General features: G+C 32.5%; 1 protein-coding gene and 1 long non-coding RNA gene across 2 annotated transcripts in view; one reads left to right on the top strand and one right to left on the bottom strand.

The window, feature by feature from the left end:
* Window positions 1–399: 399 nt before the first annotated feature.
* The window catches only part of LOC130445078 (anoctamin-5), a 32430-nt gene continuing 4920 nt past the window's right edge, over window positions 400–27909 (top strand). The window contains exons 1-16 of the mRNA XM_056780579.1: window positions 400–567; window positions 1798–2115; window positions 9783–10107; window positions 13115–13183; window positions 15109–15171; window positions 15290–15450; window positions 17449–17614; window positions 19429–19661; window positions 19722–19882; window positions 19937–20169; window positions 21295–21471; window positions 21548–21751; window positions 23253–23502; window positions 25500–25705; window positions 26221–26384; window positions 27483–27736. Coding sequence (XP_056636557.1) covers window positions 1799–2115; window positions 9783–10107; window positions 13115–13183; window positions 15109–15171; window positions 15290–15450; window positions 17449–17614; window positions 19429–19661; window positions 19722–19882; window positions 19937–20169; window positions 21295–21471; window positions 21548–21751; window positions 23253–23502; window positions 25500–25705; window positions 26221–26384; window positions 27483–27736 — 2983 coding nt within the window. The 5' untranslated portion in view covers window positions 400–567; window position 1798. The remainder of the gene's footprint in view (window positions 568–1797; window positions 2116–9782; window positions 10108–13114; window positions 13184–15108; window positions 15172–15289; window positions 15451–17448; window positions 17615–19428; window positions 19662–19721; window positions 19883–19936; window positions 20170–21294; window positions 21472–21547; window positions 21752–23252; window positions 23503–25499; window positions 25706–26220; window positions 26385–27482; window positions 27737–27909) is intronic.
* On the bottom strand, window positions 15088–21434 carry LOC130445088 (uncharacterized). The gene is made up of 5 exons (XR_008910021.1): window positions 21274–21434; window positions 17305–17492; window positions 16729–16968; window positions 15281–15448; window positions 15088–15226 (listed from the first exon to the last, which is right to left on the bottom strand). It is a non-coding gene; the product is annotated as an uncharacterized LOC130445088 (long non-coding RNA).

Here is a 27909-nt window from a genome sequence, read left to right as displayed (position 1 = left end):
AATCTAATTGAACGAGCTATGAAATAGCTACAAAATTTAATCTTTCACATCCCTGTATATATAGTATATATGCCTATTTTTACTGAAATAAATAGTTCTTACTATTCCGGTTTCTATGCCACTCTGTATATTTGAATGTAATATGTATACTGGTAATGTTCTTTAAACCTTAATAATTAAAGAAAGTTTTAATAGTCTCTGACAATAACTAACATCAATTAACAATTAAATTCGTCTTCTATTGTCACGATGCTGCCACCTTCATGGGAGAAGCTCTACTATTATTTACTTTTTCAATTAAATTTAAGATTTCTTTAACTGTTTATACAGTCAGTTATAATAATAGTTCAAATCAATAAGCTAGTAGATTCAAAACACCGAAAAATAGTTCTAATTGATAGTAGGTTTCTGTGTCAAATAGTCGGCACTTATCTTTAGTGTCATCTCTAGGTTAACTTTTAGTGTAGAATTTAAGCAAAATCATAGATTTGAAAAATACCACTTAAAAGCAAAACATGTTATTTAAAAGTAGTTGAAGTTATTTATAAAACAGTTTATGTAATAAAGGTAAGTCACTCAATATTTAAAATGTTTTGTTTTACAAAAGTGAAATTACTAGGATCCTATTTTTAAATTGTTTGTTATTCTATAAATGGAATTATTACTTTTATAGTTCTAGTAATAAAAACTTAGTTTAACACTGTAAATGCAGGTGATAATTATATATTACAACAATGAGTCATATTTTTGGTTACAAAAAAAACTTGCCATAATGTATTTATAGATTACATTTCTAATATTGTTAAAAGGAACGTAAGGTATTTATTTTAATTTCCTTAAATTCCTACCTATATGAAATAAACTAATAATAGAGAATTTAAAATTGCTACACTATTGTATTTAAAATTATGCAGATATATCGATATGCTCTGATACATTTGAATTACTTGAAAAATCTTGAGTTCTTTGTATCTATGCATTACCTGCAATATCTCTAAATTACAGGTCTGTTAGGCTATCAGTGAGTCAATAAAATCAAATGAATTTTGTTAGTGAATTAGTTGCTAAAGAATTAATTTTGTTACTTAAGTTTATTAAAAAAAATTGTTAATACTAACTTTACATCAATATTTTTTTATATTCATCTTAATCACAACTACTATAGAAACAAGATCATCAAGCGTACTTTTCTATTAAAATCTTAATAAAAATAAATTGGTTTGAATCACTGGTGTTTTCAAAGCTTTTGTCTTGGTTATGTTAGGTCTATCAGCTGGCTTGCATTGTGATTGATTGTTAAGCTGTACTTCATAATTCCTTATAAAAATTCCATATCTCATCTAAGACGATTTCCACTTCCAGGTCGAGGTCGCATTTCTTGCACACAGGCTTTATCAGTTTGTGTCTCATTGATACTTAAATTTCTAGCTAATAGCCAATATAATTCTCAACATATGAGATTCCGTTATTCTATTTTCTTCAAGTGGTGTTTCCATCATTGCTATGCATCATCCAGATCATTCCCAGATTCTTAGCTGAGTACACAAATGAAATAATATGATTGCACTAATAATGATAATGGTCTAGAAAATATAAGCTTGTTATTTTGAAAAGGTTCTACAATACAAAGGAAATATAGATGATATATCACTCGCATAAAGAGAGTTCAGTTAACCCGAATTTTAAAAACCGCGTTATATCGAAATAGTGCAAAGTGAGGTCGCGTAAACCGAGGTATAACTGTATTTTATTTATATATCTTAATATTTTTATCCATTACTGATATTTTTGTTTCAGTATGTCCTCCTTTTGTGATATCCATAGTCCACAGTTATGTTCTAAGGGTAAAACACCACTTATCCAAAAACCCTCAGCTTCTAAAATTAGTTTAAAGAAAAATGAAAAAAATACAAACTCAACTATAAGCTTTAAAAATGAGACCAAACAATTACCTCAAAATTTTACTAAAGAAAATTTTAATTTAACAAATGCAAGATCTATTATATATGAAAATAATGAGACTGATGATGAATCAGAAAGTGATTTTGATGCAATGTCTATAGCCAGTAGATACCATAGTGGAGATAATTTAGAATACCAAATGGATACTGAAAGGTAAATATCTGTTTTAAATCCTCATACTTTTAATAAAATTAAACATCAATTATATTTGTGATTAGATTTTTGTTACAATTTTAAACAATGTTAATATTCCAATTTTATTTTTGGTTATTGTCCAATTTGTTCAATTGTATTATGCATTAATTGTGAGATTGGTTTGTTGACTACATTGCTGTGAATGGATCAATTAGCATAAACAATTACATTGATAAAAAACTATTTTCAAGATTAAACAAAACTTGTAAATTGTTAGAAATGAGCATTGAAGTTAGAGGACAATGCACCTTTATTGAATTGTATATTTTCTTTCAACACACATACTAGTTTTCAAAAAACCCTTACACAAAAGTATATTCATAACAAATGTTTGGTATTGATCAAGTTCATTTATTGATCTGCTGTTGGGGTTCTGACTCAAATCCGAAAGTTTTTTAACCCTCAGTCATTCTGTAATCTGCCTAAATTTAGAAAAAATAGGGTTCAGACTTAATCTGCCTACTCTCTGATCTGATAACACTGTTAAATCATAAGATATGGTCAGCAAGAGCTTACACTACCACTACGCCAACTCTCACAATTACACTGTCTGACGCACGTTTCAATAACTTGACTTATCTGTTTTATACTGAATTTTCCCACCGATAAACCTTCTCCCGCGAAACTTAATTCCGGCGGAAAAAGCTCCTTGTCCTGAAAAAGCTTAAATAAGGACAAAGGGCCAATTTCTTACTGCCCAGTTCAATAGTCAAGGAATAAATGTGAAGATTCCCGCTGGAATTAATTTTCGCAGGAGAAGGTTTATTGATGGGAAAATTCAGTATAAAACACGTAGGTCAAGTTTACCATATCACCAACGGTTACAAAAATTTCAACTTAGTTTAATAATCTCTCTAAGGTTTTAGAAGGCAACTAACATCTACATGAAAGAAATAATTTTTTAACTGCAGAAACTATGTTCAGATATTCTCAAGCATGTTTTGTAGCTTAGTAATGTTTTTAAGTGTGAGTTTGTTTCTTCTAAACAGTGTCATTTATTAACGAACTTGTATTGGTTTTATCATAGTACGAGTGTTGAAAAGAGAAATTAAAAAATTTGTGAAAAATAGAGCAGAATAAATTACAAACAATTTAGTTAAAAAGTTTATTTCTACACCATGTCAGTTTTTTTTTCTATCAAGGCAAAAATATATTTTTCTCTCTGACTCTCATATTTTGTTCAATTTCTTCCTTCCAGGTTCTCGCCTCCTTCTAATCTTCGGTTGATACATCAATGTTGTCTTCGGCCACCTCCTCTGCCCCATCCTCATCACAGAGCAGAGCAGTTGCTTAGCCTTCCTGTCCTTCATCGTACATCTTCGTTCTGTATATGCTCTGTTCTGGATATTCTGCATGATCTTCTTAAGTAGTCAATTTCCACAACCTTTATATTTTTCTCCTGTCTATCTTTTAGTTGCCAGCACTCACATCCATACGTTAAAATAGGTTCTACTATGACTTTGTATATTTTTTCTTATTTATATTTTTAATTAATTCTATTTCAACATTATGTCATGGTTTTCCCACACTGATATTCTAGGAAAGTGAATCATTATCACAGTCAATAGTGAGGTAAGAAACATTTGTGATTAATAAATTGTGTACTGATGATACTTGATTTGTATTAAGAATATTACTAAAACTGTAGTTGTATTAGTAATTACCTCAATAACACATTCATACAAATAAATATATTTACCATATTTTTTTACATAAGGATATCGCGAATGTACGGGGTTAACTCAAAAGAATCATTCATTTAAAAAATCTATTTATTCATAAGTATTCGTATGTTATAAGAAAATCACAACAAAATATCAAAGTTTAATGCTCATTTTGCAAATGTTCTATATACCTTCTTGATCAAGGAGTAGTTCAATACACATTTTGTAGCATGATTACTCTCTGATTACTCCCATTTTACCCATATATCTTTTATCTCCTTTAGTGTGCTTTTTTCAATCAGGCAGAGGTCAATAATGGATCTTTCGTTTCTACTGCTCACTTCTAAATACCTTCTTGATTAGGTGGTATTTCAAAACATTCCACACATTTCGTATCATGATTACTCTCTGTAGTGTACCCCCTTTTTACCCTTATATCTTTTATCTCCTTTAGTGTGCTTCTTTTAACCAGGCAGAGATCTATCATTTCTACTGGTTAACTCCTCGTTGGGAGTGTATGCTATCAATATTGTATATATGTAGTGCAGTACATGAGTTCTCAGCCTAGCATAGAAAGAAATCTCATCATTGGAAAAAAATTATTATTTTTCAAAATGTTCTCACTTCTACAAACTTTTTTGAACATCTGGCTAAAGCTATTATAACGTTCTTCGTATTTATTTACACTCTTTCTATTCGTGGGGTGAATTAATAAAAACTGTCTCTTACGTTCTTAATTTATTTACACACTATACAATACACTTAACTTATAATAATTTACTTATAAATTTCACTTAGATAATTTCTGCTCTTTTCACCACCATTCAAAAACTAACTAACTGCGTTTACACCAATCATTTATATACCTAAATAAAAGTCTATAAAGTTCTAGAACAAAAAGACACAAAAGAAATAAATAAGTCCTAGATATTATTTAGTAGAAATAATGTAAATAAACCTCCTGCTACTAAAAAAATTATATACAATTAAACATCAAACGAGTTCCGCCATTTATAAAAAATGTAAAAGAGGCCGACCGGAAAGCGCCGCGCGAATTCTCCGAAATTATAAAATACCATAGTAACAGGGCAGGGCCGGCCTAGGAAATCATTCGTGTATAGTAGCATTGGTAAGCGAAGCTATGTGGACTGGAGCATTGTCATGAAGCTATCGCACACCTCGGACGATTTTTCCGCACCTTTCTTCGTCAATTTGATAACGTAACTGCCTTAGTAAGTCATTTGATTCTTGTATGCTAAACTCATGAAAGTCGAGCCCATAGGTTTCGTATATGAAGTGCTTAAAGCAGGGTTCACACCATGCCGGGGTGGGCCGGGTGGTCTGACCAGGGCGGCCTAAGCCGCGTTAATGTAGATGCCACGGGCAGCTTTGCCGGGTTAGAAAATGCCGGCCCGGGCCGTGCCGATCCCTACCCGCATAAAGTAGGTACAGATCAAAGGAAGCCGAGCCGAACAAAAATATAGAGTGGGGACGTGCCGAGCGGCTTCAGTTACAACTAAACCTCCGACGGAACTAGACGAATTATTTTATTTTCGACTCAGTTTGTTTAAGTAGGGTTTTTTATTGTTCATTTTAAGAGATGGAGTGGAATGACGAGGTCTTCTTCATCTAAAATTAAATCTTTCATTAATTCGCTAGCCCTGTAGAGCTGCCGTCCTCTCCTAAGGCTCGGGCGAATCCAAAATCTTCCTTGACGTCTTTTTAGCGGCTGATTTAAAGCGAGTATCACCACAGCCATGGCTGACATAGCGACGTCATAGTCGGTAATCATTTTGAAAACACTAACACTTTAAGGACACTTTAAAAACACTTCTAAAAAGTACTCTTCAACGAAGTCACCAGTCTTGGTGTTGAAACTATAATGTACGTAGAAATAACCCGGTCGGCTTCGTTTTCGGTGTGGACGTCGTGCCGGCCCGAACGTACCCGCCCGGCCTACTATGCCTACCGCGGCATAGTGTGGACCCTGCTTAATAAATTGAAAAGAAACTATTGTGTAATGCTTGTTGAGACTTGTCACTGATGCGTGCATAAATATTTTTGCGAACGCACTCTATTTACTATATAAGGTCAAGAACTTATGCACTGCACCATGTATTTGTTTCCCTTATAAGTGTTTCACTTATAATATAATAACATACGATGGGAGTACATTCGAAAAAATATGTTCGCGTTAATTAATTAAACTATATTGATTTTGAGAATTCAATATATTTTCCCGCATTTTTTAGTATCTGTACAACCGTTTATCATGCGATATTATATCATTTGACTCTGTTTAGACACGTATAATTTGCGTTTTCCCATTAGTAGTGTTTTTCCATTCTTGACTTCATCTTGAATTCTCAGTTACATATAAAAAATGTGAGTATGTTTTATATTGTAACGTTTTTCTTATTTATTTACACTTTTTATTCGTGGGGTGAATTAATAAACACCGTCTCTACATTCTTAATTTATTTAAACACTATACAATACACTTAACCTATAATAATTTACTTAAAAATGTCACTTAAATTATTTCTGCGATTACTTTTACTAAATTCGCTCTTTCCACCACGACTATTTATTCAAAAACTAACTAACTGCGCCACATAAACTTATTTATATACCACAAATACAATTCTACAAAGCTCTATAACAAAAAGAAACACAAGAAATAAATAAATAGACTTTCCTACAAATTATTTAAAAAAAATACTGTAATAAACCGACTTCTATAATAAAAAGTGCATCAAAGGCGCGTCCGCCATTCATAAAGGACATGTTAAAGGCGCCGCGCGAATTCGCCGAATCCTAAAATTCCATTGTAGCTGGACAGGCCCGGCCTAAGAACCCATTTTGCGAGCTTGTTCGTAACAATATTCATTACAAAAATTTTTATAAAACTAAAAAAAATAATTTTTTGCTCCGTTTTACAATATTACTATAAACTGAAAGTGAATTTACTATAATTTATATGAATTAAAAGAATTAATAATTGTAGCATAGTGGAATCAATTATCAATCATTAAAAAAATGTTAAATTAATAAAATAAGTGCAGTATTTTCATAAAGAAAGGCATCAGCTTTTTTAAAATGTCGTTCACGGTTCTTCTTTTCTTTTTAATCGATAGCTAAATGCCTATATGACTCATGGGCTTTCAGAAATGAAGAAAAAGAATATCTGTTTCAATACATAACTAAATTCCCGACTTATAATTTAGTTTTTTTTCATTTTTGATTTCTTTACAATATACGATGACTTCATAAAAAAGAAAAACCTTCAGGCTAGAAATACCAGCTCTGTTCCGATATCTATCTTTTTAAAGTCTACTTTTGTAAAATGTAACAATACTTTTTCCTAATAAAAGAGCTGACAGCATTTATTGCTGACCATGTCTTCGGGGACAGTACGCACTGAGTCGAAAACCAGCATCACCATCCCTATTCATAAGAAAGGAAAGAAGAACGATCCAAGCAATTATCGAGGCATATATCTCCTTAGCACCATAATGAAACTTCTAACAAGAATTTTAACATAGTACCTCTCACAAAATAAAGAAATAAATGAAGAGCAACAAGACAAAGAAAAAGCTTTGTCGACCTAAGCCAGGTTTTCGATATGGTGAAACTCAAAGACGTCATACGCATTTTAGAGGAAGAACGAGTCAACAAAAAAAGTGACACAAATGTCAAGGAACTAAACCGTACAAAAATACAGCACGAAATCACACTCACAGATAACATTCCAATAACAACAGGAATTAGACAGGGTGTCAGTCTAAGTACAATGCTTTTCAAAATTGTCTTAGATCGCATAATAAACAGAATCAAAACTGCAGAAAGAGGATACACGGTAGGAAATAGCGACTTTCGAATTATATCCTACACAGATGCTTTCCTTATAGCAGAAGTCGAGGACAATCTACAATAAATGCTCTTCAGATTCAACCAAATTGCAAAATAGTTCAAGATATTTATCCCCAAGACAAAGTCTATGACAATAAATAAAGACAAATTATAAACTTTTAGAAACTATAACATCAAGCAATAGAAATATCTATGATGAAGACGTATATAAGCCAACAAGGCCGCTGGAATATCCGGGAGTTGGCGCGACGTCATATGGCTCAACATATTCATGTCCACCTCAAGCAAGTTGCGTATATACAAAACAGCTGTACGTTCCATATTAAACTAAGCAGAGTTATTTGAATAACATTATTTGTATACAATACTACAGTCTTGACAAAATAATATACAATGACCGTAAGTGGCAGATTTGTGTCAATTTAAAAATGGTAAACATTCTTTTCGGTCAATAAAATTGTTACACTAAGTTTCCTTGTTTTATAAGTCTTTGGAGCAATCGAGCTAAACAAAAGTAAGAAGAAACTGCCCATTGAGAAAAAATATGCTTCGACAATTTCAAAACGCATCTTACTGGAAAATATTTTGAATAACAATAAAGTCATTTCCAATTGAATATACTTATAAATTTCGAAGGTTAATTCAACACTCGTAGCGCCACTGGTTACTGTTCCGATTGATCTTTATCTATGGATTGACATTTCTGTAAATTTTTTCAACCAAATCACCATGTCTTTAGTCTTTATCTTGTTTTCAAGCGATCATATCAGGAATACCTTGAGGGGTAGTGGGATTGTAGCAAAATTAAACAACAAAGTGTACTAATTGTAATATATTTCCAAGCTTTCGAATATTTATGTATTCATCATCGGGGACTTGAATTGTACAATTACAGATTATCTATAAAAGTATAAAAATTACTTTTACAAATGTTCAGTTTTGTGTTCGCTCAACATTCGCAGTTCATTCTTTTAATAAACAAAATCTTCATACTCATAGTATTGTATTATCTTAGTAATTATTGTTATAATCGTAGATAAAGTATAGTATTACGGCACGAACCACCACGAGTATTTCAAACTTTCTTATGAATTATAACCTAAATAACCAGTTAAATAATATACAAAGGTGGTTCAAATATAAACCGAAATATTTGAATAAACGCGGGAAAAATTCAGTCCTGAAAAAGTGGCTGCACTGAATGTTAGGTGGTTTGTTACTAAGCGTATGGAACGGCCTGGAGGGCTATCTTCGCTTTTTAATGTACTTATAGCCATGAGAGAGAAGGATGTACCAGTGTTTGTTATTCAACGCATCATTATTCGTTTTTGGTCAAATATAATGTGAAATACGCGAGAATTTCGGAGATGAGTGTCAGGGACGTAAAATTTCCAAGTGCAGCTTCCCGAAGAGAACGTCGCCGCTTTAGAAAAACTCATTTTGGGAGACCGACTTAGTATTGTACGCGATATAGCTGAAGAATTAGGCATCAGCGTAGATTAGTGTTGAGTAAATAATACATGAACGGTTCGATTACCACAAAATTTCAGCCAGATGTTTACCAAAATTTTCTGAGTTATATTCCGGAGAGTAAACCGCGCGTCTATGGAGTTGAGGAAACTTTGAACGAGGTAGGAACCACTGGATCACCCTCATTAAAGTCCTGATTTGTCGCCATGCTAGTATTATTTATTTGGTCCATTCAAAGAGGACTTGGCGGACTGCGATTTGAAAGTAATGCGGAGGTAGAATCCTTAATACGCGACTAGCCGAGAGATTTTTACGAAAAAAGGCATTCGGAAGATTTCGGAAAGGTGGCAAAAGTGTGTAGAGTGTGACGGAAACTATCTAGGAAAAACTGTAAAACATTTTAGCTCTGTAAATTAATAATAACCTTTTTTATAACAAAATTCCGGTTTATATTTGAACCACCCTTGTACTATTAATATACGTAGAGGTTTATTTGGAATCCCATCCTCATATCTTGTTTTGTTTTCAATTTGATACATTTGTGAGTAGAGATTTATTATTTATTAAATACTATTAACCTATTTATATACATTTTTAGTATATTCTTACATTTTATAGGGATTTCACGAAGCCATCTGCCACAATCGAAGACTTAATTGAAGAAACTCCAATAAATCATATATCAAATAAAACGAAATCCTGTAATTGTTCCTGTAAAAATTCTAGTCAACATTGCGATGCCGCAAAATGCGCCACACCAAAGATTTTCTTCGAAGACGGAATCAGATCTGTAGATTACGTTTTAGTATGGGACGCTTTCAATCATCACGCCATAGAGGAGAAAGCGTACGATAAAAGAAAAACGTTTGAAACAAATTTAAAAAGAGAAGGTTTACAATTGGAATTTGGAAAGCAAGAACCCAACGGACTGAATTTTGTGAAGGTTCGTAATCATTGATTTCCCAAATAAGTACGTTTAGCTGTTTAAAGCCTTACAAGATAAACGGTTTGGTCTACGGTATCACCTTCTAACACATTTAGCATTTAATTTATCAGAAAAAATGGTAAACAGCATTTTTTACTGTATGATGTTATATATCGCTATAATTAAATTGATACATAGTACTAAAAATTGAAGGATAGGTTATTTTTTTTTCGTCCTTTTAACTTTTACCTATATGAATACTCATCCTTCAAATATTCTAGAACTATCTATAGAATTTTCAATGTAAAATATATATTTCAAAGCCTATAAGTTTTGTTTTGTTTTCCCTCCACTTTCTTTAATATATCTTTCCACCCGTTTCTGTTCTTTTCATCCACTCAGTTATTCCCACTCTTCTTACATCTGAAGTTACCTCTCATATCCATTTCTTTTATGGTCTGCCTCATATCCTGAATCCTCTTCCTCTATTTGTGCTCTCTTGGTAATTCTATGTACATACATTATGTACACGTGTCCCAATCACCTGACTCTTTCAGCAATTGCTCTTCTTCTTCATGAATCCGTTGCTCACTTTCACGTAGCCTTGTTTTTTTTTTGGAGCAACTTCCTCTCCTAAATTAGTATATTTTCATATGGTCAAGCCGTTTTTGAGATACGATGGAGGAAAGTTTGAAAAACGCGCTTAAAGTTTCAAGCCTTCTTAAATCTATTAAAATCTCAACTTACCCTCAATCGGTGATGTCTGGTCCATAGACTTCTTTTCTCTTCCTCTTGAAACTTTTTCTTGAGTCAATCCTGGCTTGTTTAACGACAAAACTTACGCACCGCTCGGAACGTGGGCTTCGAGGCCAAAGAGGCATCCCATAACCGACATTACTTTTAAAACACCTCCAAAACATTCATTTAAGATAATAACTGATGATAGCTAAGAATTCCAACTATCTTGGGACCAGAATGGAAATGCTTAGAAGCAAAACTCCAAATCAGTTAATTCAAAGATTCGTTATTGTTTTGTGTCTAAGCTCCAAAAAACTAATTAATAATTCGTCTATTGATAAAGATTTGAAAACAAGTTTGGTAGCTATTTGTACTTCTGCTATTAGAGGTGTTTTATCGTGATGAAACTGGTCCTTCTACCTTACGCCATTTCTACCAACTGTCTTCGCCATCCTAGACAAAATTGATGTTGAGGGTTCTCATCTGAAGAACATTTGTGATAATACGTTGCTCAAACTTCCTTTTTCATATCTTCAAGCGCATTTGAATGACCTCGAATAGCTAATCCGTATAATTTCGTTGTTTCTTGAATAACTTTATCAGTAAGTTTACCTGGTCCTTTTCCACCGATTCCTTTATTTGTTTTAACAGCCCGAAGTCGTATTCCCATTCTTTTTTCTATGTGGCCCACACATTCTTTTTTGTTACTACAGTATCTCCATATAGTTTTACTGTTACCATCGTTGATGTATGTAAGAAACTTTACGCCTTATTTTTCCATACACCTCAAAAACATTAGCATGATTGTACTTATTTCCATTTTACCGGAACTTCCAGAGTGGCTTATGATGTTTTTATCTACATCCGTTTTTTTACTTTTCCACTTATTACATGTACCACATAAACTCCACATAACCATGACATCTAAAACTTTCCCGATGTACTTTCCAATTAATGTAGAAGCTCCAAAATTTTCTTACAAGTACCTCCACCTGGTTTTTTTGCTTTTTCAATCATAGCTTTTTCTTGTGTGACAGCGAATGATAATAAAGTTTGACACAGTGAAAATGTGGCAATATGAATGTTTTTTAGTAGTGCAGTATAAGTTGATTTTCCAATACCTGAATATATATACCATGAACCTTCGTAATAACTTTTAATAAATCGCATCACAAATTCAAACTGGGGATTAACCTCAAATGCAATCTCGATCAATGGATCCGAGTTTATAACTATCTGTTTTTCACACTCGCACAATAAAGTAATTTTAAAATCAAAGCCTTGGAAACTTGATTGCGAAATAGACACATCACTTTTACCATTTCAGAAATTGCAGCGAATACAGAAACAAACTCCGAAATACAATACTCGAAATTCATAGCGATGCCGATGGGAACCTCCATGTTCAAGTTTTTTCGCCGAAGCTAATGTAATTGCCGTTTCATTTTGGGTGGTAAAACGGTTTCCACTAAATTTTCTTTTTTTTACTACGGTCAGAATGAACATTTCCACTCCTATTTCCTTTCCGTCCACTCGTTATGAAAAGAAATCATTTATAGTTGTTACGTTCTTCGAAGTTAAACCAAGACTAAAATAACTTCAGTAAAATATTTAATGATTATAGAAATTACTTTTTTAAGCCTGTAGAAACTTGTCTAAACGTGTATGTGTATAAAAGGTTGCCAGGTACCAAGCCATCAAATACACAATAGACCCGGACTCCGACTGCCAACTTAGCGCTACGAACAGCCCCTTCTTCTAACTGCTGTATCTTTCAATCGACTTCGAATTTTTAAAAATCACTCTACTACAGTAGACATTTTAAAAAATCAATTTATGAGATGATTCTTCTTCTTTTCAATCGTTAATTACATTTATACATCATTCAATCTAGGAATTTTTTATGTATACACTCAGATAAAGCTACAAGTTTTTGCAAAAAATTGTTCCAAAGAATTGGTTTAAAATAATTCAAAGAAAAGAACCTCTAATATTTCTTCTTTTTTGTATTACTTGAAAAAGAGCAGCTATCATATAGCTGTTAATTACAATTCTTCTCCTGTCTTACTCTCCTTATTTACTGTACTGTAAACAACTACACTAATAGTTATTTTATTGCATTCTTGTATTTGGTCTGACTACCTTCCACCAACTTAGTTTAGCATTCTCCACTCAACCCTCTAGGATGGGTCATTTTTGCATATGATGAAATGTTTTAGTATCATTAATAACAAAATCATTCAAAATCATGTGATTTAACTCTTAGGTTAGAAATATTTTGTTTTAGATTCATGTTGAAAACGAAGTTTTGAGACGATATAGTGAGATATTGAAATTAAGAATGCCTATGAAAGAGGTAAGCTCATATGTCAAGCTTTTTTCAAGAACATTCACAAAATGTACTAAAATAAATTTTTTTTCTCTTTCTATGCATTAAAGTGCATCAAAAAATAATATATTAGAGTTTCATAAAAACTTTTTTCTCAAAAATATTTAAACAGCGTGAAAAAAGTAAATAGAATTAGTTTCGTTATTCCCAGTCCCCATTTTTTGAATGTGCGGGAATGTGGCTAGGACCAAAATGAGGTTAGCTTGCTTTCAAGTGATGAAATCTTCTACAAGGAAGTATTCAAAAAAAGGCGAGCTGGCTAGAGTAGAAGTACAGAATGAAAAAAGGATAAAAACACATCCTTCCCCTACAAAGGTACACTTGTATAGACCGAGCTAGTGACCATAATCAACTTGTTACGACATTACGAAGCATGACCACCAAAGCAAAATTGATTTTGAAATGATACAAGTAAATGGCTAAAGAAGAAATACGAAACATCAAAGGAAAGCCTCAGGAACTAGTAAAATATGACGACGTAAGCGCGTTAAAGGATAAAAGTGTGGCGAAAAAATTTGAAAACGCAATGACGACAAATTTGGAAAACAAAACAAAGGGGATATCGAGATGGAGTGGACAGAGATTGAGAAAACAATGAAGGATGTGACACAGCATCAACTAGGGAAAGTGGGGAAGAAGACAAAGAATGGCTTGATGAAGACTGTAAACAGGCATTAGAAGGAAAAAAACCAAGCAAAAGAATGTTGCAAGTCCCAAAGGACGAATTACAACAGGATTACGCACAGGATAGGAAGGAAGCAAAGAAAATGTGCGGAGAGAGGAAACGAAAGCATCTCGAGGATAAACTGAAAAAATTTTAACAACATTACATAAACAAAGACGTGAGAAATTTTTAACAAGAGACAAAACGAAGTCTGATACCAAACAAGATCGGACAGAAATATTACAGAGACAAAGACTGCTCACTCATCGGGGGAAAAAAGGAAAACTGGACAGGTGAAGGGAATATTTCAACGAACTGCTAAACTATGAAACAAGGAAGGCAATTTTGAGGAAGAGGTCAATGAACTAGGCTTTGTAGAGGAAACAGCATCGAAAATATAAGTATGGCAAAAGTGCTGGTAGGGATTCCAATGGAAGTTCTAAAGTATGGTGGTGAACCCTTATGGGAACGAATATATAATTTGATTAAAAACATATGGGAACCTGCGCAAATGCCAAATCAAAAAGAAAAGAAAAATAACAAAACAAGAGCCAATAATTAGAAGAATAAAAACGAAACAGCAGAATTCGAGTAGACATAAATATCATCAGAATGTTAACAGATAGAATGATGGAAGGCAGTACTATCGAGGGAAGGAGAGATAGCCCGAGAAGAAAGTGGAGAGACTAAATAAAATAGGAGATAAGGAAGAAATAAATATATTATCTGAAGACAAAAGAGAATGCAAACATTTGGTATAAAATGAAAATGAATTCTCCGACATCCGAAAAAGTAGAGGTAATTTCATAGATTGACACTGTGAAATTGAAAATCTATACAGAGTGTACTATTTAAAAAAATTTTAATAAGTTATATCAGATTAACAGCGTTTTCGGTATACTTTTAATCAACTTATTATAATTTTTTATCTATTTATTACTTTATGAACTCAGTATATGCATTTTTAAGCAAATATAAGTAAAATAAGTATTTTTTCTGTTTTACTTTTAGTATTACATCATTTTACAAATATTTAGATTATTTCAAATGTTCATAATGCGTATTATCTTTACTCGTGTATATACTGGGTACAAAAATTTGATGTTACAATAAACAATTTAATAGTTTTGTTCACATTGATACTGGGTGACAAATGATTGTTTGTGACAGGTTCTATAACAAGTTTTTTTATTTTTCTTTTTTTATTTATTATTATATTTTTGTTCAGGAATTATGTAAGGAACCCAAGGAATCTGACAGTTACAACGTTTTTGCTAGTATCGGTCAAAAGGTACTTAATTTTTTTTTTTTTTTCATGTGTGGTAGACTCTTTTCATTTCATCTTACTGTAAGAGAGCAATAAAATAATAAAATCAGTACAAGCGGTAATTAAGACATACTTTTTTTAGATTCCAGCCCTTCGGCAAATATCAAGACGAACAAATTTTTTCATAGATAATATAAGTAGTCGTTGGGACAAATTAAAATCTTATATAACCATTGATGAAAGTACTTTCCCTGATAAAGAGCATCGGTTTACTGCCATTTATAGTAGAGATAAGGAATACCTGTAAGTAAATGTTTAAAAATTTAGTTCAAACTAAAACAAAAAATGGTTTCATCAATCTGGTTTGAAAAAAAACTGTGAAAAGTTGAAACTTCTAAGTAAATGATTAAAAATTTAGCTCAAACTGAAAAAAAATGATTTAATTCAATCTGGTTTAAAAAAAAACTGTGAAAAGCTGAAACTTGTAAATAAATGTTTAGAAATTTAGTTGAAACTAAAAAAAAAATGATTGTATTCAATCTGGTTTAAACAAAACTGTGAAAATTTGAAACTTCTAAGTAAATGTTTGAAAATTTAGTTTGAACTAAAACCAGAAAATGGTTTCATTAAATCTGGTTTAGAGAAAACTGTGAAAAGTTGAAACTTGTAAGTAAATGTTTAAAAATTTAGCTCGAACTAAAACAAGAAAATGGTTTCATTCAATCTGGTTTAAACAAAACTGTGAAAATCTGAAACTTCTAAGTAAATGTTTGAAAATTTAGATCAATCTAAAATAAAAAATGTTTTTATCCAATCTGGTTTAAAGAAAACTGTGAAACATTATTTTAAACGCGTTATATAACAGAATACGTAGTTTCCAGCTATTATAGCTCATTTTGCCATAATAGGTTTCAAGGGATCAACGGCATTGGAGATATTGTTATACGTATGCCTGATCTAGTAAAGGTTATAATCTTGGTGTTTCTTTGGTTATAGTTCTCTATATTTCAGACAACTACTTTTTTGACTTTCCCAATCAAATTTAATAGGTGTTTATCAATAAATGGCTGTTCAAATTTCTCTAGGCTTTATACACATGCTCTGTGATACCTAGGATCCAAAAAAGATTCACTTATATTTTCATATTGAATTTTTGTATATCAATCAACGATTTTAACATTCAACTATGATTGGTAAAGCAAAATTAGTAACAGAACCATATTTCTGCAACTCGTTTTATTATAGTATAGGAACTTGTTTTGATAAAAGCACATGTGCAGCTCTTGAAAAAAAATTTCCATCTCTCAAATTGTGGCAATGGAAAAATGAGACTGGTAACATGACAACATTGGAAGTACACGACTCAGAGAGGTGAAGGCTGATGCGATAGACGTTCAGTATCAATTGAAAATTCTTGTCGTAATATAACTTTCGATAACTGGTTTCCGCCATCAAAGCTCTCGTTCCATATATTCCGAAAAAAGAAAAAATGCTTTTTTTCAACATTACATCATTCGGATAAAATTGTCGAATCTCCAGGAAATAAATGTTTATCAGAAATTATTTCTTTTTATAACTTACTTAAAGATAGATTAGATGTAGTTGATGAGCTTCAATAAACGGCTTTTTAGTTATCAATCCCAATCTAGAAGCAACCTTGAATCGATACAAATTTGTAATGAAATTAGGAAGAGATCTAGTTCTTTAATTTTTATTCAAAACTTCAACCAATGAACTTGAGGCCTCCTGTCATCTTAAGAAGAAAAATATCTGAATTCACCAGAATACCCAACTCTGGGCACAAAAAAACCGAAGGAAGACCTGAAAAAAAGCAAGAAAAAATCTAGTAGGTGCTCAATTTGTAAGCGTAACAAAGATCGAAATCGTTTTACAACTGTGTTAAACGTAAAACATTTGTTTGCTTAGAGCATTCAATTATTACTTGTGATACATGTTTCTTATGTCATGAATGAACAATAAAAATGTTGAAATATCTGCTCATCATATTTACTCATTTATTTCCACCTTCTACATCCTAAAGCTGTGATTTTTCCAAATAATGACTTGAATAAGCAATGTTTTAGTAATTTAGTTTACGTTACTGCAATTTTTGTAAAGATATCCAATTTTTTTTAAAATATAGCTTGTGTTACGCACCTAGTTTTCCATTGTGAAGTAATTTTGTTAAGATCTATGATCAATTTAATTTAAAATACTCGTTGATTATTTATCTTTCCTCGGTTTTCATTTTTCTCCAATTTTTAGTATCAATCTGGTTATTAACTGAAAATAATTTTGCAGGTTTGATGTCGATTCCCCCTTTTTCTTCACACCAGCAATACGATCTAGAATAGTACAGTTTATTTTAGATAGAAAAAGATTCAGTGAGAGTGGTAACGACTTCGAATTTGGTATAGAGAGATTATTAAATGATAAGACGTACGCAGCGGCGTACCCATTACATGATGTGAGTTGATGTAATTTTTAAAGTCATCAGGCTAAAAACAAATTAAAGTTTTGTTAGATCTTATTGAAAACAATTATAATTATTTTGTCTGAATACCACAGTGAATATATTTATGTATGCTAGGTTGTGTGGAGATTTAATGAGACCTGTGTCTCATCCTATACACAGTTTCCAAAGACTCCCTTTAATAAAATTTTCAACAGCCATCAGCTTGAATTTGGTCAAGTCTTTATACTCTATCCAGTATGTTCTCATCTACCAAGATCTTTGAGATTTTGTTGTGATGTGCAATCAACAATTTATCTAATAACATTGTCTCTTATAGAAGGATACGGACTATGCTAATCGACTGAATTTTGCGACGAAATGATGCAGCGATTTAACAACTTTAAAAACATACTGTTCAGCGACGAAGCAAATTTTCACCTGAATGGTCATGTTAATAAGCAGAATTGTCGGTACTGGGCAGTCGAGAATCCGAGACGAAAGCATGAACGACCCCTGCACAGCCCAAAGGTCGTTGTTTGGGCCGCTATGTCTGCTAAAGGAGTTATTGGTCCTTATTTTCATGATGATCAACTAGGCCGAGCATTAATGTGAATAGTGACCGTTGTTGCGATATGTTGCGAAATTTTTTGGTCCCAGAGCTGCAGGAGTTTGCAGGTTTCAACTCAGGAATGTGGTTCTAGCAATATGGGGCCACTTGCCATACCTCGAAGGTACCTACCTACCTACCATACCTATGGAAGTTGTGGATGAATTATTCTCTAATAAAGTCATTTCGCGAAGGGATAACATCAACTCGCTTCTCAGAAGCCTCGACCTTAGCCCGCTTGACTATTTTGTATGGGGATACCTTAAAAGTAATGTTTATCAAAATAATCCAACGAACCCAATTGAAGGAAAACATCAGGTCAGAAATAGCAGCAATATCAAGAGCTTTGTGTCGACGTGTTATCGCCAATCTTCGTTCCCGTTTAGAAGAGTGCCAGCAACGTAACGGTCATCATTTGGATAACATTATCTTTTCCAAATAATTTTCCAATTCATATGGTATCAAAAAACTATAAAAGTTTTTATTGCTTATAAATATTTTTTGTTTACTTGAACTTAAAAATACCCGATACCCTTTCTGGACACCTCGTATATGACCTATTTTTCACCACTACAAATTCTAGAGAGGTTATCTCTCGTTGTCAGTAGATAGGTTATAATGCTCCAAGTAATAAAAAAATTATGTCTACCATTTTGAATATCTCTCAAGATTATTATAGAAACAAATTAGAACAAAAATCTAAAAACTCGTTAGTTTTAAATTATTTCTAGTGGAAAAAAATAGTTGATTTAATGGTATCTAATTATTGTTCGCTCAAATAGCAACTTGGCTATAATTTAACGGTTTCTCTTCTATATCTCACAGTTTTCGATATTCTTATCATCGTTTTCTTGCATTTCATTTTTATAAAAATTCACAATCAGTTGTTTTTCGCTAGCGTTACAATGCAGCTTTTTAGCACTTTTCTTAGGCGGAGTATAACTAATGTCAATAACTTCATCAGCTGTATCCGTTCAGATATGTTTAAGAAAATTACGAAATGCGGCTCTGGCCCTTTCTACACTGGTTTTAATTTGCAGTGCCTCGGATTTGGACCAATAACGATGCCGCGCCCTGTTTCGCCGGGATGCTCACATCATGATCATGCCCTGATCATTATTTTGGGTTCACTATTTTTCATCGATAAATATATTTTAATTATCAACAAGCTTTTGATAGTTTTTTTCTTTATTATATATAAAAGCAAATTTTTATATAGGGTGATTTAAGGCGCCAAGGCTCAACGAGACATTTACTATACGTAGAATGGGCGTCTTTAAAAAAATGGTACAAGTATCAACCACTCAATTACATAAAAGAATATTTTGGTGTGAAAATCGGTTTCTACTTTGCCTGGTTGGGATTTTACACTCAAATGTTAATACCAGCAGCTCTAGTCGGCCTAATATGTTTCATATATTCTTGTGCTACTTTATATTCCAATATTCCGAGGTATGTCAATTTAATATCCGTTCAATTAAGAAATTATCAAAATTTTTTTTATTTATTCAGTGAGGATATATGCAATGAAAAGATCAAAGAAAAAATGTGTCCGCTTTGTGATATCTGGTGCAGTTATTGGAATATTTCTGAATCTTGTGTTCATGCAAGAATAACGTACCTTTTCGACAATCCGACTACAGTATTTTTCGCCATATTTATGTCCGTTTGGGGTAAACTCAACTGTACCAAACCATGATATCAAAATTAATAAAAATCTGTTTCAGCTACTTTATTTATGGAAATGTGGAAGAGATATTCTGCGGAAATAACTCACAGATGGGACGTAACTGGTTTCGATATACAAGAAGAACATCCTAGACCTCAATATTTAGCACGTTTAGCCCATGTTACAAGGAAACAAGTTAATGTTATTACAAACACAATGGAACCTCTTGTGCCTTATTGGAAAATGCGAGTACCTATGACTATACTCAGTTTTTCAGTTGTACTACTTTTGGTTAGTGATATTTTGTTGATTTCACTAAAATATTCCACGAATATTCGTGTACTGTAACAATAGACCTACTAATAATGATATAGGAAGGTTTATTGATGACTTACTAATCACCTATATAGTCTTTTTCTACTTTACAACTATTTTTCTTTAAATGTATTGTGATTTGAGTTTTCACTCTCCTTCTATTAATTTTTTCTACTCTTTCCGGTCCTTTACTACTTCATTAATTTATCGAATTACTTTGCAATTTCGCTGTGCTTCCTGTGCTACTTGTTCTAACAAAGTTTTCCTTAGTCTTCTTTTCCTAACTTTCTTATGTCTTTTTGCTCATGATATCAAGTCTATGATACTAAAAATAGAGATAACACCAAATATCCATTGCAGAACCTCCCTTTCCAAAAACAAAAGCAAATTTTCATCAGTCTTGTTTATAGTCCAAATTTCCTATCTATATGTATACATAGGGATTGGTTTGATTATCTGAAAGTTATTTGCTTTGGTAGTATCGACACCAGAGGCTCAAGTAACTTCTATTTGTCAGTGAAGTTCTTCTTCTTAATTCTTCGCTGTTGTTACTGTCACTTCTAGATTAGACTTCATACTGAACACCCTGTTTACACTACCACTACAATTACACTGCCTGACGCGCGTTTCGATAACGAAGTTATCGTCTTCAGAGACTGACAGTAAACTGTTTTTATTGTAAGTGTTGGTGTAGTGGTAGTGTAAACATTGTGTTCAATACGACTTATCCACTGGCATGTTTTATCCAATGTTTCTAGTTCTATTGCTTGCTGGATCTGTTGGCATGATATTATTCGTTTTGTTTTTGTTGATTTTTAAACCCAGTTCAAATGGTGTGATGGTAAATGTAACAAAAGCTTCCGTAGTGTCATCCACGTTATTAGCATATTCAAGGATTTGTATATTTTTGTTAAATATAGTGCCTCTTATATTCATTTGTGCCCCCATTATCACAATTTCTACAGCAATGTTAAATAATAAAGATGCTAGTGTGTTTTCCTGTTAGATTATTTAGCAACCATGCTTAAAGTAAAGAAAATCGTTGAGAACTATTGTCAGTATTAAGAGCATTATACTTACTCAATATTCTTTGTTTTGTAGATCGCTTTAGCTCTTGCAACAGTTGTAGCAGTTGTTCTCTATCGTATGTCCATTTTAGTATCTCTAAAAGCATTCAATCCATATGCTGCTGTAGTTGTAGACAACAGTTCGGCAATGTTATTCACCACCTGTACTTCTGCCTGCATCAATTTAGTTTTTATTGTGATATTTAATTATGTAAGTAAAATATTCAATAATTCAAACGTTTATCTTATTATATTTTCATTTAAAATAGTTTTTATTTTTGTTTTAGATTTACACATACGTAGCTAAATACTTAACAGAATACGAATTACTTAGAACTCAGACTGAATTCGATGATTCCTTAACATTAAAGATATATTTATTACAATTTGTTAATTATTACGCTAGCATATTTTATATCGCATTTTTTAAAGGAAGATTCGTTGGTTATCCTAAAAAATACAATAGGGTTTTTGGTTACAGACAAGAAGAGGTAACTATCAATTTCGTTAATACACATCAGTGATTTTTCCCTTATCAAATTAACACGAGTGGGAAACATTCATGATTGTCAGACTATTTACTTATAGGAACCTCAATGCATAACGATTCAACCTGTCCAAATAAGTAGTATTCTAAGAAAAAGATATTCATCAAAGTTGATAGATATGACATATAACTTAATTTTTCTGGCAATTCGATCCAATGACTACAACAATGAATTAATAAATAATCTATTCAACCAACCACTATCAAAGAGACGGTTGAAGAGAATATGGCCAGAAGATCTCCCAGTCTCAGAGTACCATCAATGGTTGGTTCCTGACTCACTTTAGTGACTTATAGATAATTTACTTATTACTCTACTTATAGAATAGATTGTAAAAGGGCTGTATATTATTAATAAAAAAAAAGATATTTGAGACTCCATATTAAAAACTTCAACGGACCATTGGCATGGTCATGGTATATCAATCGCCCGCTTGATATATACCGTGAGCTTGGGATTCGGGAGTTTGCGATAAAATTTAAAATAGTCGCAAATATACCAACATTTACTCCAAAAAATTTCCTACCCAAATTTTTCTAAGAATAAAACAGTTTTAGAGTAAAAATTTACAAGATTTTCTAAGAAAAATTTCTTTTTGTGTTCACGTTTCTAATCAGATTCGATGTACCAACCACAGGATTGTAAGCTGAGTTCACAAACCATTGAGCTATCAAAGCTATTTTATTTCGCTAAAGGCTCACATAATTTACTCGTCAATTTGTAAAATCAAGTTTACTTTGATTAAAAATACTATTATATTATCACAAAAAAAAAAACAAAATTATGCATTTACCAGTGAGACCATTTCGACTGACGTCAACATATTTGTGTTATAAATAGTTAAGTGACAAAATTCTTATATGAAATCATATTTACATTTATTAATATTTAACAATTTATAAAAATTCGGATCAAATCGCGGCAAGTTTGCGCTTTTTACTGCAGCTAGTAGGATGGTTATAGTCCAAGCAAGCGGTAGCTTCCAAATCCCTATGAGTTACAATGGAGTCGTTGTCTGACGATAAAATATTTATGTTAGATAACGATGGTTTGATATTTCTGTTGTTAGATACTGAAAGGATACGTGAAAAATAGGCAAGTGAGTATTTTACCGACAAAAATGAAGACGGGGAGTACGCAAGGATATTCGATGATTTGTTGTCACAACCCGATAAGTTTTACGAATATTTTAGGATGTTACCTGAAAATTTCTATCATATTTTAGAGATCATTGCGGAAATTATCAATCAGTCCAATTTTATTAAATGCTTTTCTCCGGAGGAAAAACTTGGTAAACTAACATAGATTTTTCGTTATAAATCAAATCAAATTTATTTATCATATTTCAATTAAAAAGTAAATAAAAAGCTCATCCGGAAAATTTCCGCCGGTAGTGCGCATTGATCGCTCGTATTTAAAATATCTTAAGCCTCTTTACTTTTAGTGTGGACCCGGTGGATGCCTAACTGAACTCTGTATCCAACTGGCAATAATTATGGTAGGCAAACAAACCATGAACACTATTCTAGAGATGCTATTTCCGTTATTTTTCAAATGGTTGAATACCTTGAAAGTCAAAACTGGTTTAACCGCCCAGCAACAGTTATGTAAAAACTGCCGACCTCAATGGGTGAAAGATTACAAACTGGTAGAATGGGGACCTAGGAGTCTGTTTCCGGAATATTTAGAAATGGGTAAGGTATCTAACTGATTCAAATATTTTGCTATACGATAGTGAAAACATAAAAACTAATAGAATATAATATACAGCGTATATGGTGATATTAGAAAACAATAGTTTAAAAACAGTATTTTTTCAAATAATATCAAAGAACATTAGATCGAAACTGAAAAAAGTAAAAGTGTACGGTCCGGTGATATGGATCTCTAATTACAATATGTCCGATGAGCAAAGTTAAGCTTTTAGACTGTATAATTTGCCTCAAAATATGCTTAAAATTCAGTTGCAATTAATGAGATGATGCTAAATTAGCTTTGCATATGAAAAGACCAGTAACGAATATACATTTACTCACCTCAGATCTAATCCAGCTCACCAAAACTTCATAGAGGTCACTCCAATACTGATTCGTTAACCAATTAGCAGCTTTTCTTTTACATATCACGATAAACATGGGAACACGGGGATAATGAATACCCGCACATCTGAATAGAGTCGAGAATTCTACCAGATAAGTTCGTTTTTTAAAATGCTCGTACTAGTTCGAAGGTCGAGGATAAATTAAATCGCTTACAACTGCGAATATACAACCAAATACTAAAACTTGTTTTGGTTTTCTACCTCGCAGGAAAATAATTAAATTTTGTACATTTAATAGAAATCCTACAGTAAGGATGCAACCACACTAAGATTGGACAAAATTGGACTATGGCAGTAGTAAAGTACTAAATCCTCGAACGTAGAGACCTAGGAAGTACTTTGACATATCAAACTAAGAAGAAGAATTGATTATGAAGATTTTGATGTATCAATTAATTAACATCTTGTTGATTTCTAAAAGTTTCCTATTTTCTAAGTTCAATTAATTGATGTAATATGATAGCTTGACTCTCCCGATTCGGCAGCATGAAATTGCTACCTATTTTTTATTATTTTTCCCATAAAGTTGTCCGGTAGCAAGATTAGGATTTAAAATATATATAACTTCTTGCCACTCGCTGGAGAAGTGCCGCCGAGATGCCATTTCATTCAGTTCAGAGATTGTCACCGGGCTTGTTTCGTACACTTTACTTTTGAGATACCCCCACAAAAAAAAGTCCATGAGGGTAAGATCCGAGGTCCTGGGTGGCCGAAGGATGTCACCGAAGCCGCTTAAGTGGACATGATGAAAGTAATACTTCCGATAATCGTGGTATGTTTCTTGGAGGATAAATTTTCCGACTGCATTAGTTGTAATTCGATATAAATGAACTCCAAGCATAACTCAGTTTAGTAAACTATCTCTCAACTTGGTGAAGTTAATGAGGTTAAATCAGTTTATGTATATATGATGTGATTAAAGTTACTGGGGTTAAATCGATTTATGTATAGATGTTGTGATTGAAGTACACTGTTACCCAAAGGACCTATTGTATCTCCTTTTCTTACCTTTGCACTGGGGTTACTGAGTACTAACAGCTGATCTATCGACCCCATTCTTCTTAGATAATTCAGGACGAGGGATGGCTCTAGCTACCAAAGACCTTCGTCTTCTATTTCATACACTCCCTGGAGTAATGCTCCTCTACGTAACAGAAACCGCAGTTTGCAAGACTCCTGTTAGTATCCTTAGATTTGTCATACCTTGGCTGATACACTTAACAGATCTTCTCTGGTTATAGTTCCTAAGGAGTAACTTTGTCTTTTTCAACCCCTAAATCTGATTAAGTTGTTCGGGATATTTTTAAAAATTAAAAGATTGCGAAATTTCGTTAAAGACAATAAAAGTAAAGTAATAAACACCTCTGTGAAGACGAGAAATAGTACAGGGTGATTCATATTTTTCTTGTATGGCAACCGTTCAATCAATCTATAATTTCAATACGGTCAAAACAAAAAGTTTTTTTTGAAAAAATTGCGGAATATCTAAAAATTTTTTACAACAATGCACCAAAAACATCAGAGCAATTAAATATTTGTTTTTATTTCTGCCTAAACGTATATAAATATATGATAATTAAAAAATTTTAGTTCTTCAATATGGTTTTGTAACAATATTCGTAGCGGCGTTTCCGTTAGCGCCATTTTTTGCTTTGATAAACAACATTCTCGAAATGCGACTAGACGCCCAAAAACTTTTAACTTTTTATCGAAGACCCGTTTCTCAGAGGGTTCGCGATATTGGAGTTTGGTACAGAATTTTAGATTCCATAGGAAAATTGTCGGTAGTAACAAACGTGAGTACAATATCACATATTTTTAATTAATTATTATTAATATAAAACGTTGAAAAAACCATTTTACATTTGTTTAAATAACTGTGTTAACACATAGAATCTGAGGGAGTATGTCAGTACGTAACTGGTGAATTCAGTCACTGTGGAGAGTTTCTCATTAACGGACCGCGCGTCGTGTTCACTAAAGTTGTGAAAAAACGTCAATTGTGCAACTGGAGAACTTTTCGCCGATTAAATGATGCACCTAACACTCCGTTCTTACAAAAGTAGTGTCAATTTTTGACCATTTTGCTAAATTTAACAAAAAGAACCGTTATTTATGTCCGAATAGTCCACTGCATTCAAAAAGGTGATCAAATATAGGGTACTCCATTGGAGAAAACTTTTGTTTAATTTGTACTACATTTGAGACATCTTATATGGCTGGAAATAATATTAAAGATAATTATTTGATGACTCAACCTCCATAACACATCTTTGTCACAATCACTTATAGTTATCGTTCTATTTTTTAGGGTTTCATTATAGCATTCACATCAGAATTTATTCCAAGGCTTGTCTACTTAACGAATCACAATAATTTGGAAAATTATTTAAATAACTCATTATCATATTTCAATACAAATGATTTTAATAATTCGTCGAGGCCCAACAACTGGGATTCAGAATCTGTTTGCCGGTAAGTAGCGTATTTGGCCATATTTAAGATCAGGCTTACAAATAACTGTAAAAAGTTTAGTATAATTATCTCTGAAGACTGGAAGATCCTCTAGAGGCAGCAATACTGAAAAGTGCATATGTAGTGATTATTGAAATAAATAAATTAGCATAGGAAATATAAAAAAAGTATTTTCTTCTAGATTAGAGTTCACACTGCAATTTAAAATTTCATTCTATTTCGTATCAGAGCTCCTTGTGTATACCTACAATGACAATACATTCTAGAACTAAGAGAAGTGGAGTTTGTTCGTCCTCTTTATAGAAGCTACACTTGTCAGTTTTCAATAGTTTTAGTCTTATCAAGTCCTTCCTGAGTCGGCAAAGACTTGTAAGGAAGCTAGTGAATAGATGTAGATTGGTTTTATTAAAATCCATATAATTTTTGGATCTATCGGCATCAAGGAAATTTTTAGAGTCATTAAGCTGAGGAAGACAACTTTTCTTTCGCTTTCCTTCTTAGTTCGAAATTCTTTTTTATAGAATCATTATCCTAAGCCAGAGGAAAGCTTCTGGACCTTAAGAGGACGTTTTCTGGCGAGTGTATTAATTTTTTTTTCTTTTAATTTCTGTATGGTGCTAAATCTGTAGACAGTTGCAGACAGACTGGAAAAATTTTGATTGCCAGTAATGCGAGTAACAAAAGTGGCCCGTTTTCCAGGTCTCTTTTTTTCGTACATAGTTCGCAAATGTTACAGTACTTCAACTGCCTGTATAAATTAACAAGTGAGTCCACTTTTTGGAAATTTCAAAGGAGGTCCTGACCGTTTCCTCGTCCTTAACAGATTTATTTCCTTTTTCAGCAGACATATTTTAACATTAGTGAGTTTATTTTTCCAACTTCAAAGGCGTTGTTCAATATCAAAGTTTCACGAACACACTATGTCTCTAAAGCGGCTGTAGTAGCAAACTGATGTGTCAATATACTAGATACACTAATTAAAATAGATTGCAGCATAGTTAATAGCAGCCATAAATATTCATTAACCGTATTCTTCGATGTCACCTCGTATTAACCGTGTATGTATAGCGTTATGTTTTATAACTGTTTTGGTTCTAGGTATCCAGATTATAGAGAACCACCAGGAACCTCAAACGAATATCTTAGAACTTCTTTGTATTATCAAATATTGGCAGCAAAACTAATGTTTGTATTAGTTTTTGAAAACGTGGTGTTCTTCATATTAACTGTTGTCAAATGGTTGATACCAGATATTCCCATGGATCTTCGGGATCAAATAAGAAGAGAAGCATACATTACAAATGAAATTATTATTATACAGGAAACTCAGAGGGCGAAATCTGGAATAAAATGTAAGATTATTATTCCTATAAATATTGACAACATATTTCGATCTAGTATTATTTTTACTTTTCCTATATTACTTTATTCAACAGGAATCAAAATGTTGAATTATATATAATTTATTTGGTTAGAAACTGGTTATTTAGTGCTTTTTTGTCCTATAAAAGCTTTCATTAAAATA

Source organism: Diorhabda sublineata, chromosome 1 (genome assembly GCF_026230105.1).
Source record: "Diorhabda sublineata isolate icDioSubl1.1 chromosome 1, icDioSubl1.1, whole genome shotgun sequence".
Lineage (NCBI taxonomy): Eukaryota > Metazoa > Arthropoda > Insecta > Coleoptera > Chrysomelidae > Diorhabda > Diorhabda sublineata.
The sequence above is the reverse complement of the archived record's forward strand: the minus strand, read 5'-3'. Positions and strand labels throughout refer to the sequence as shown.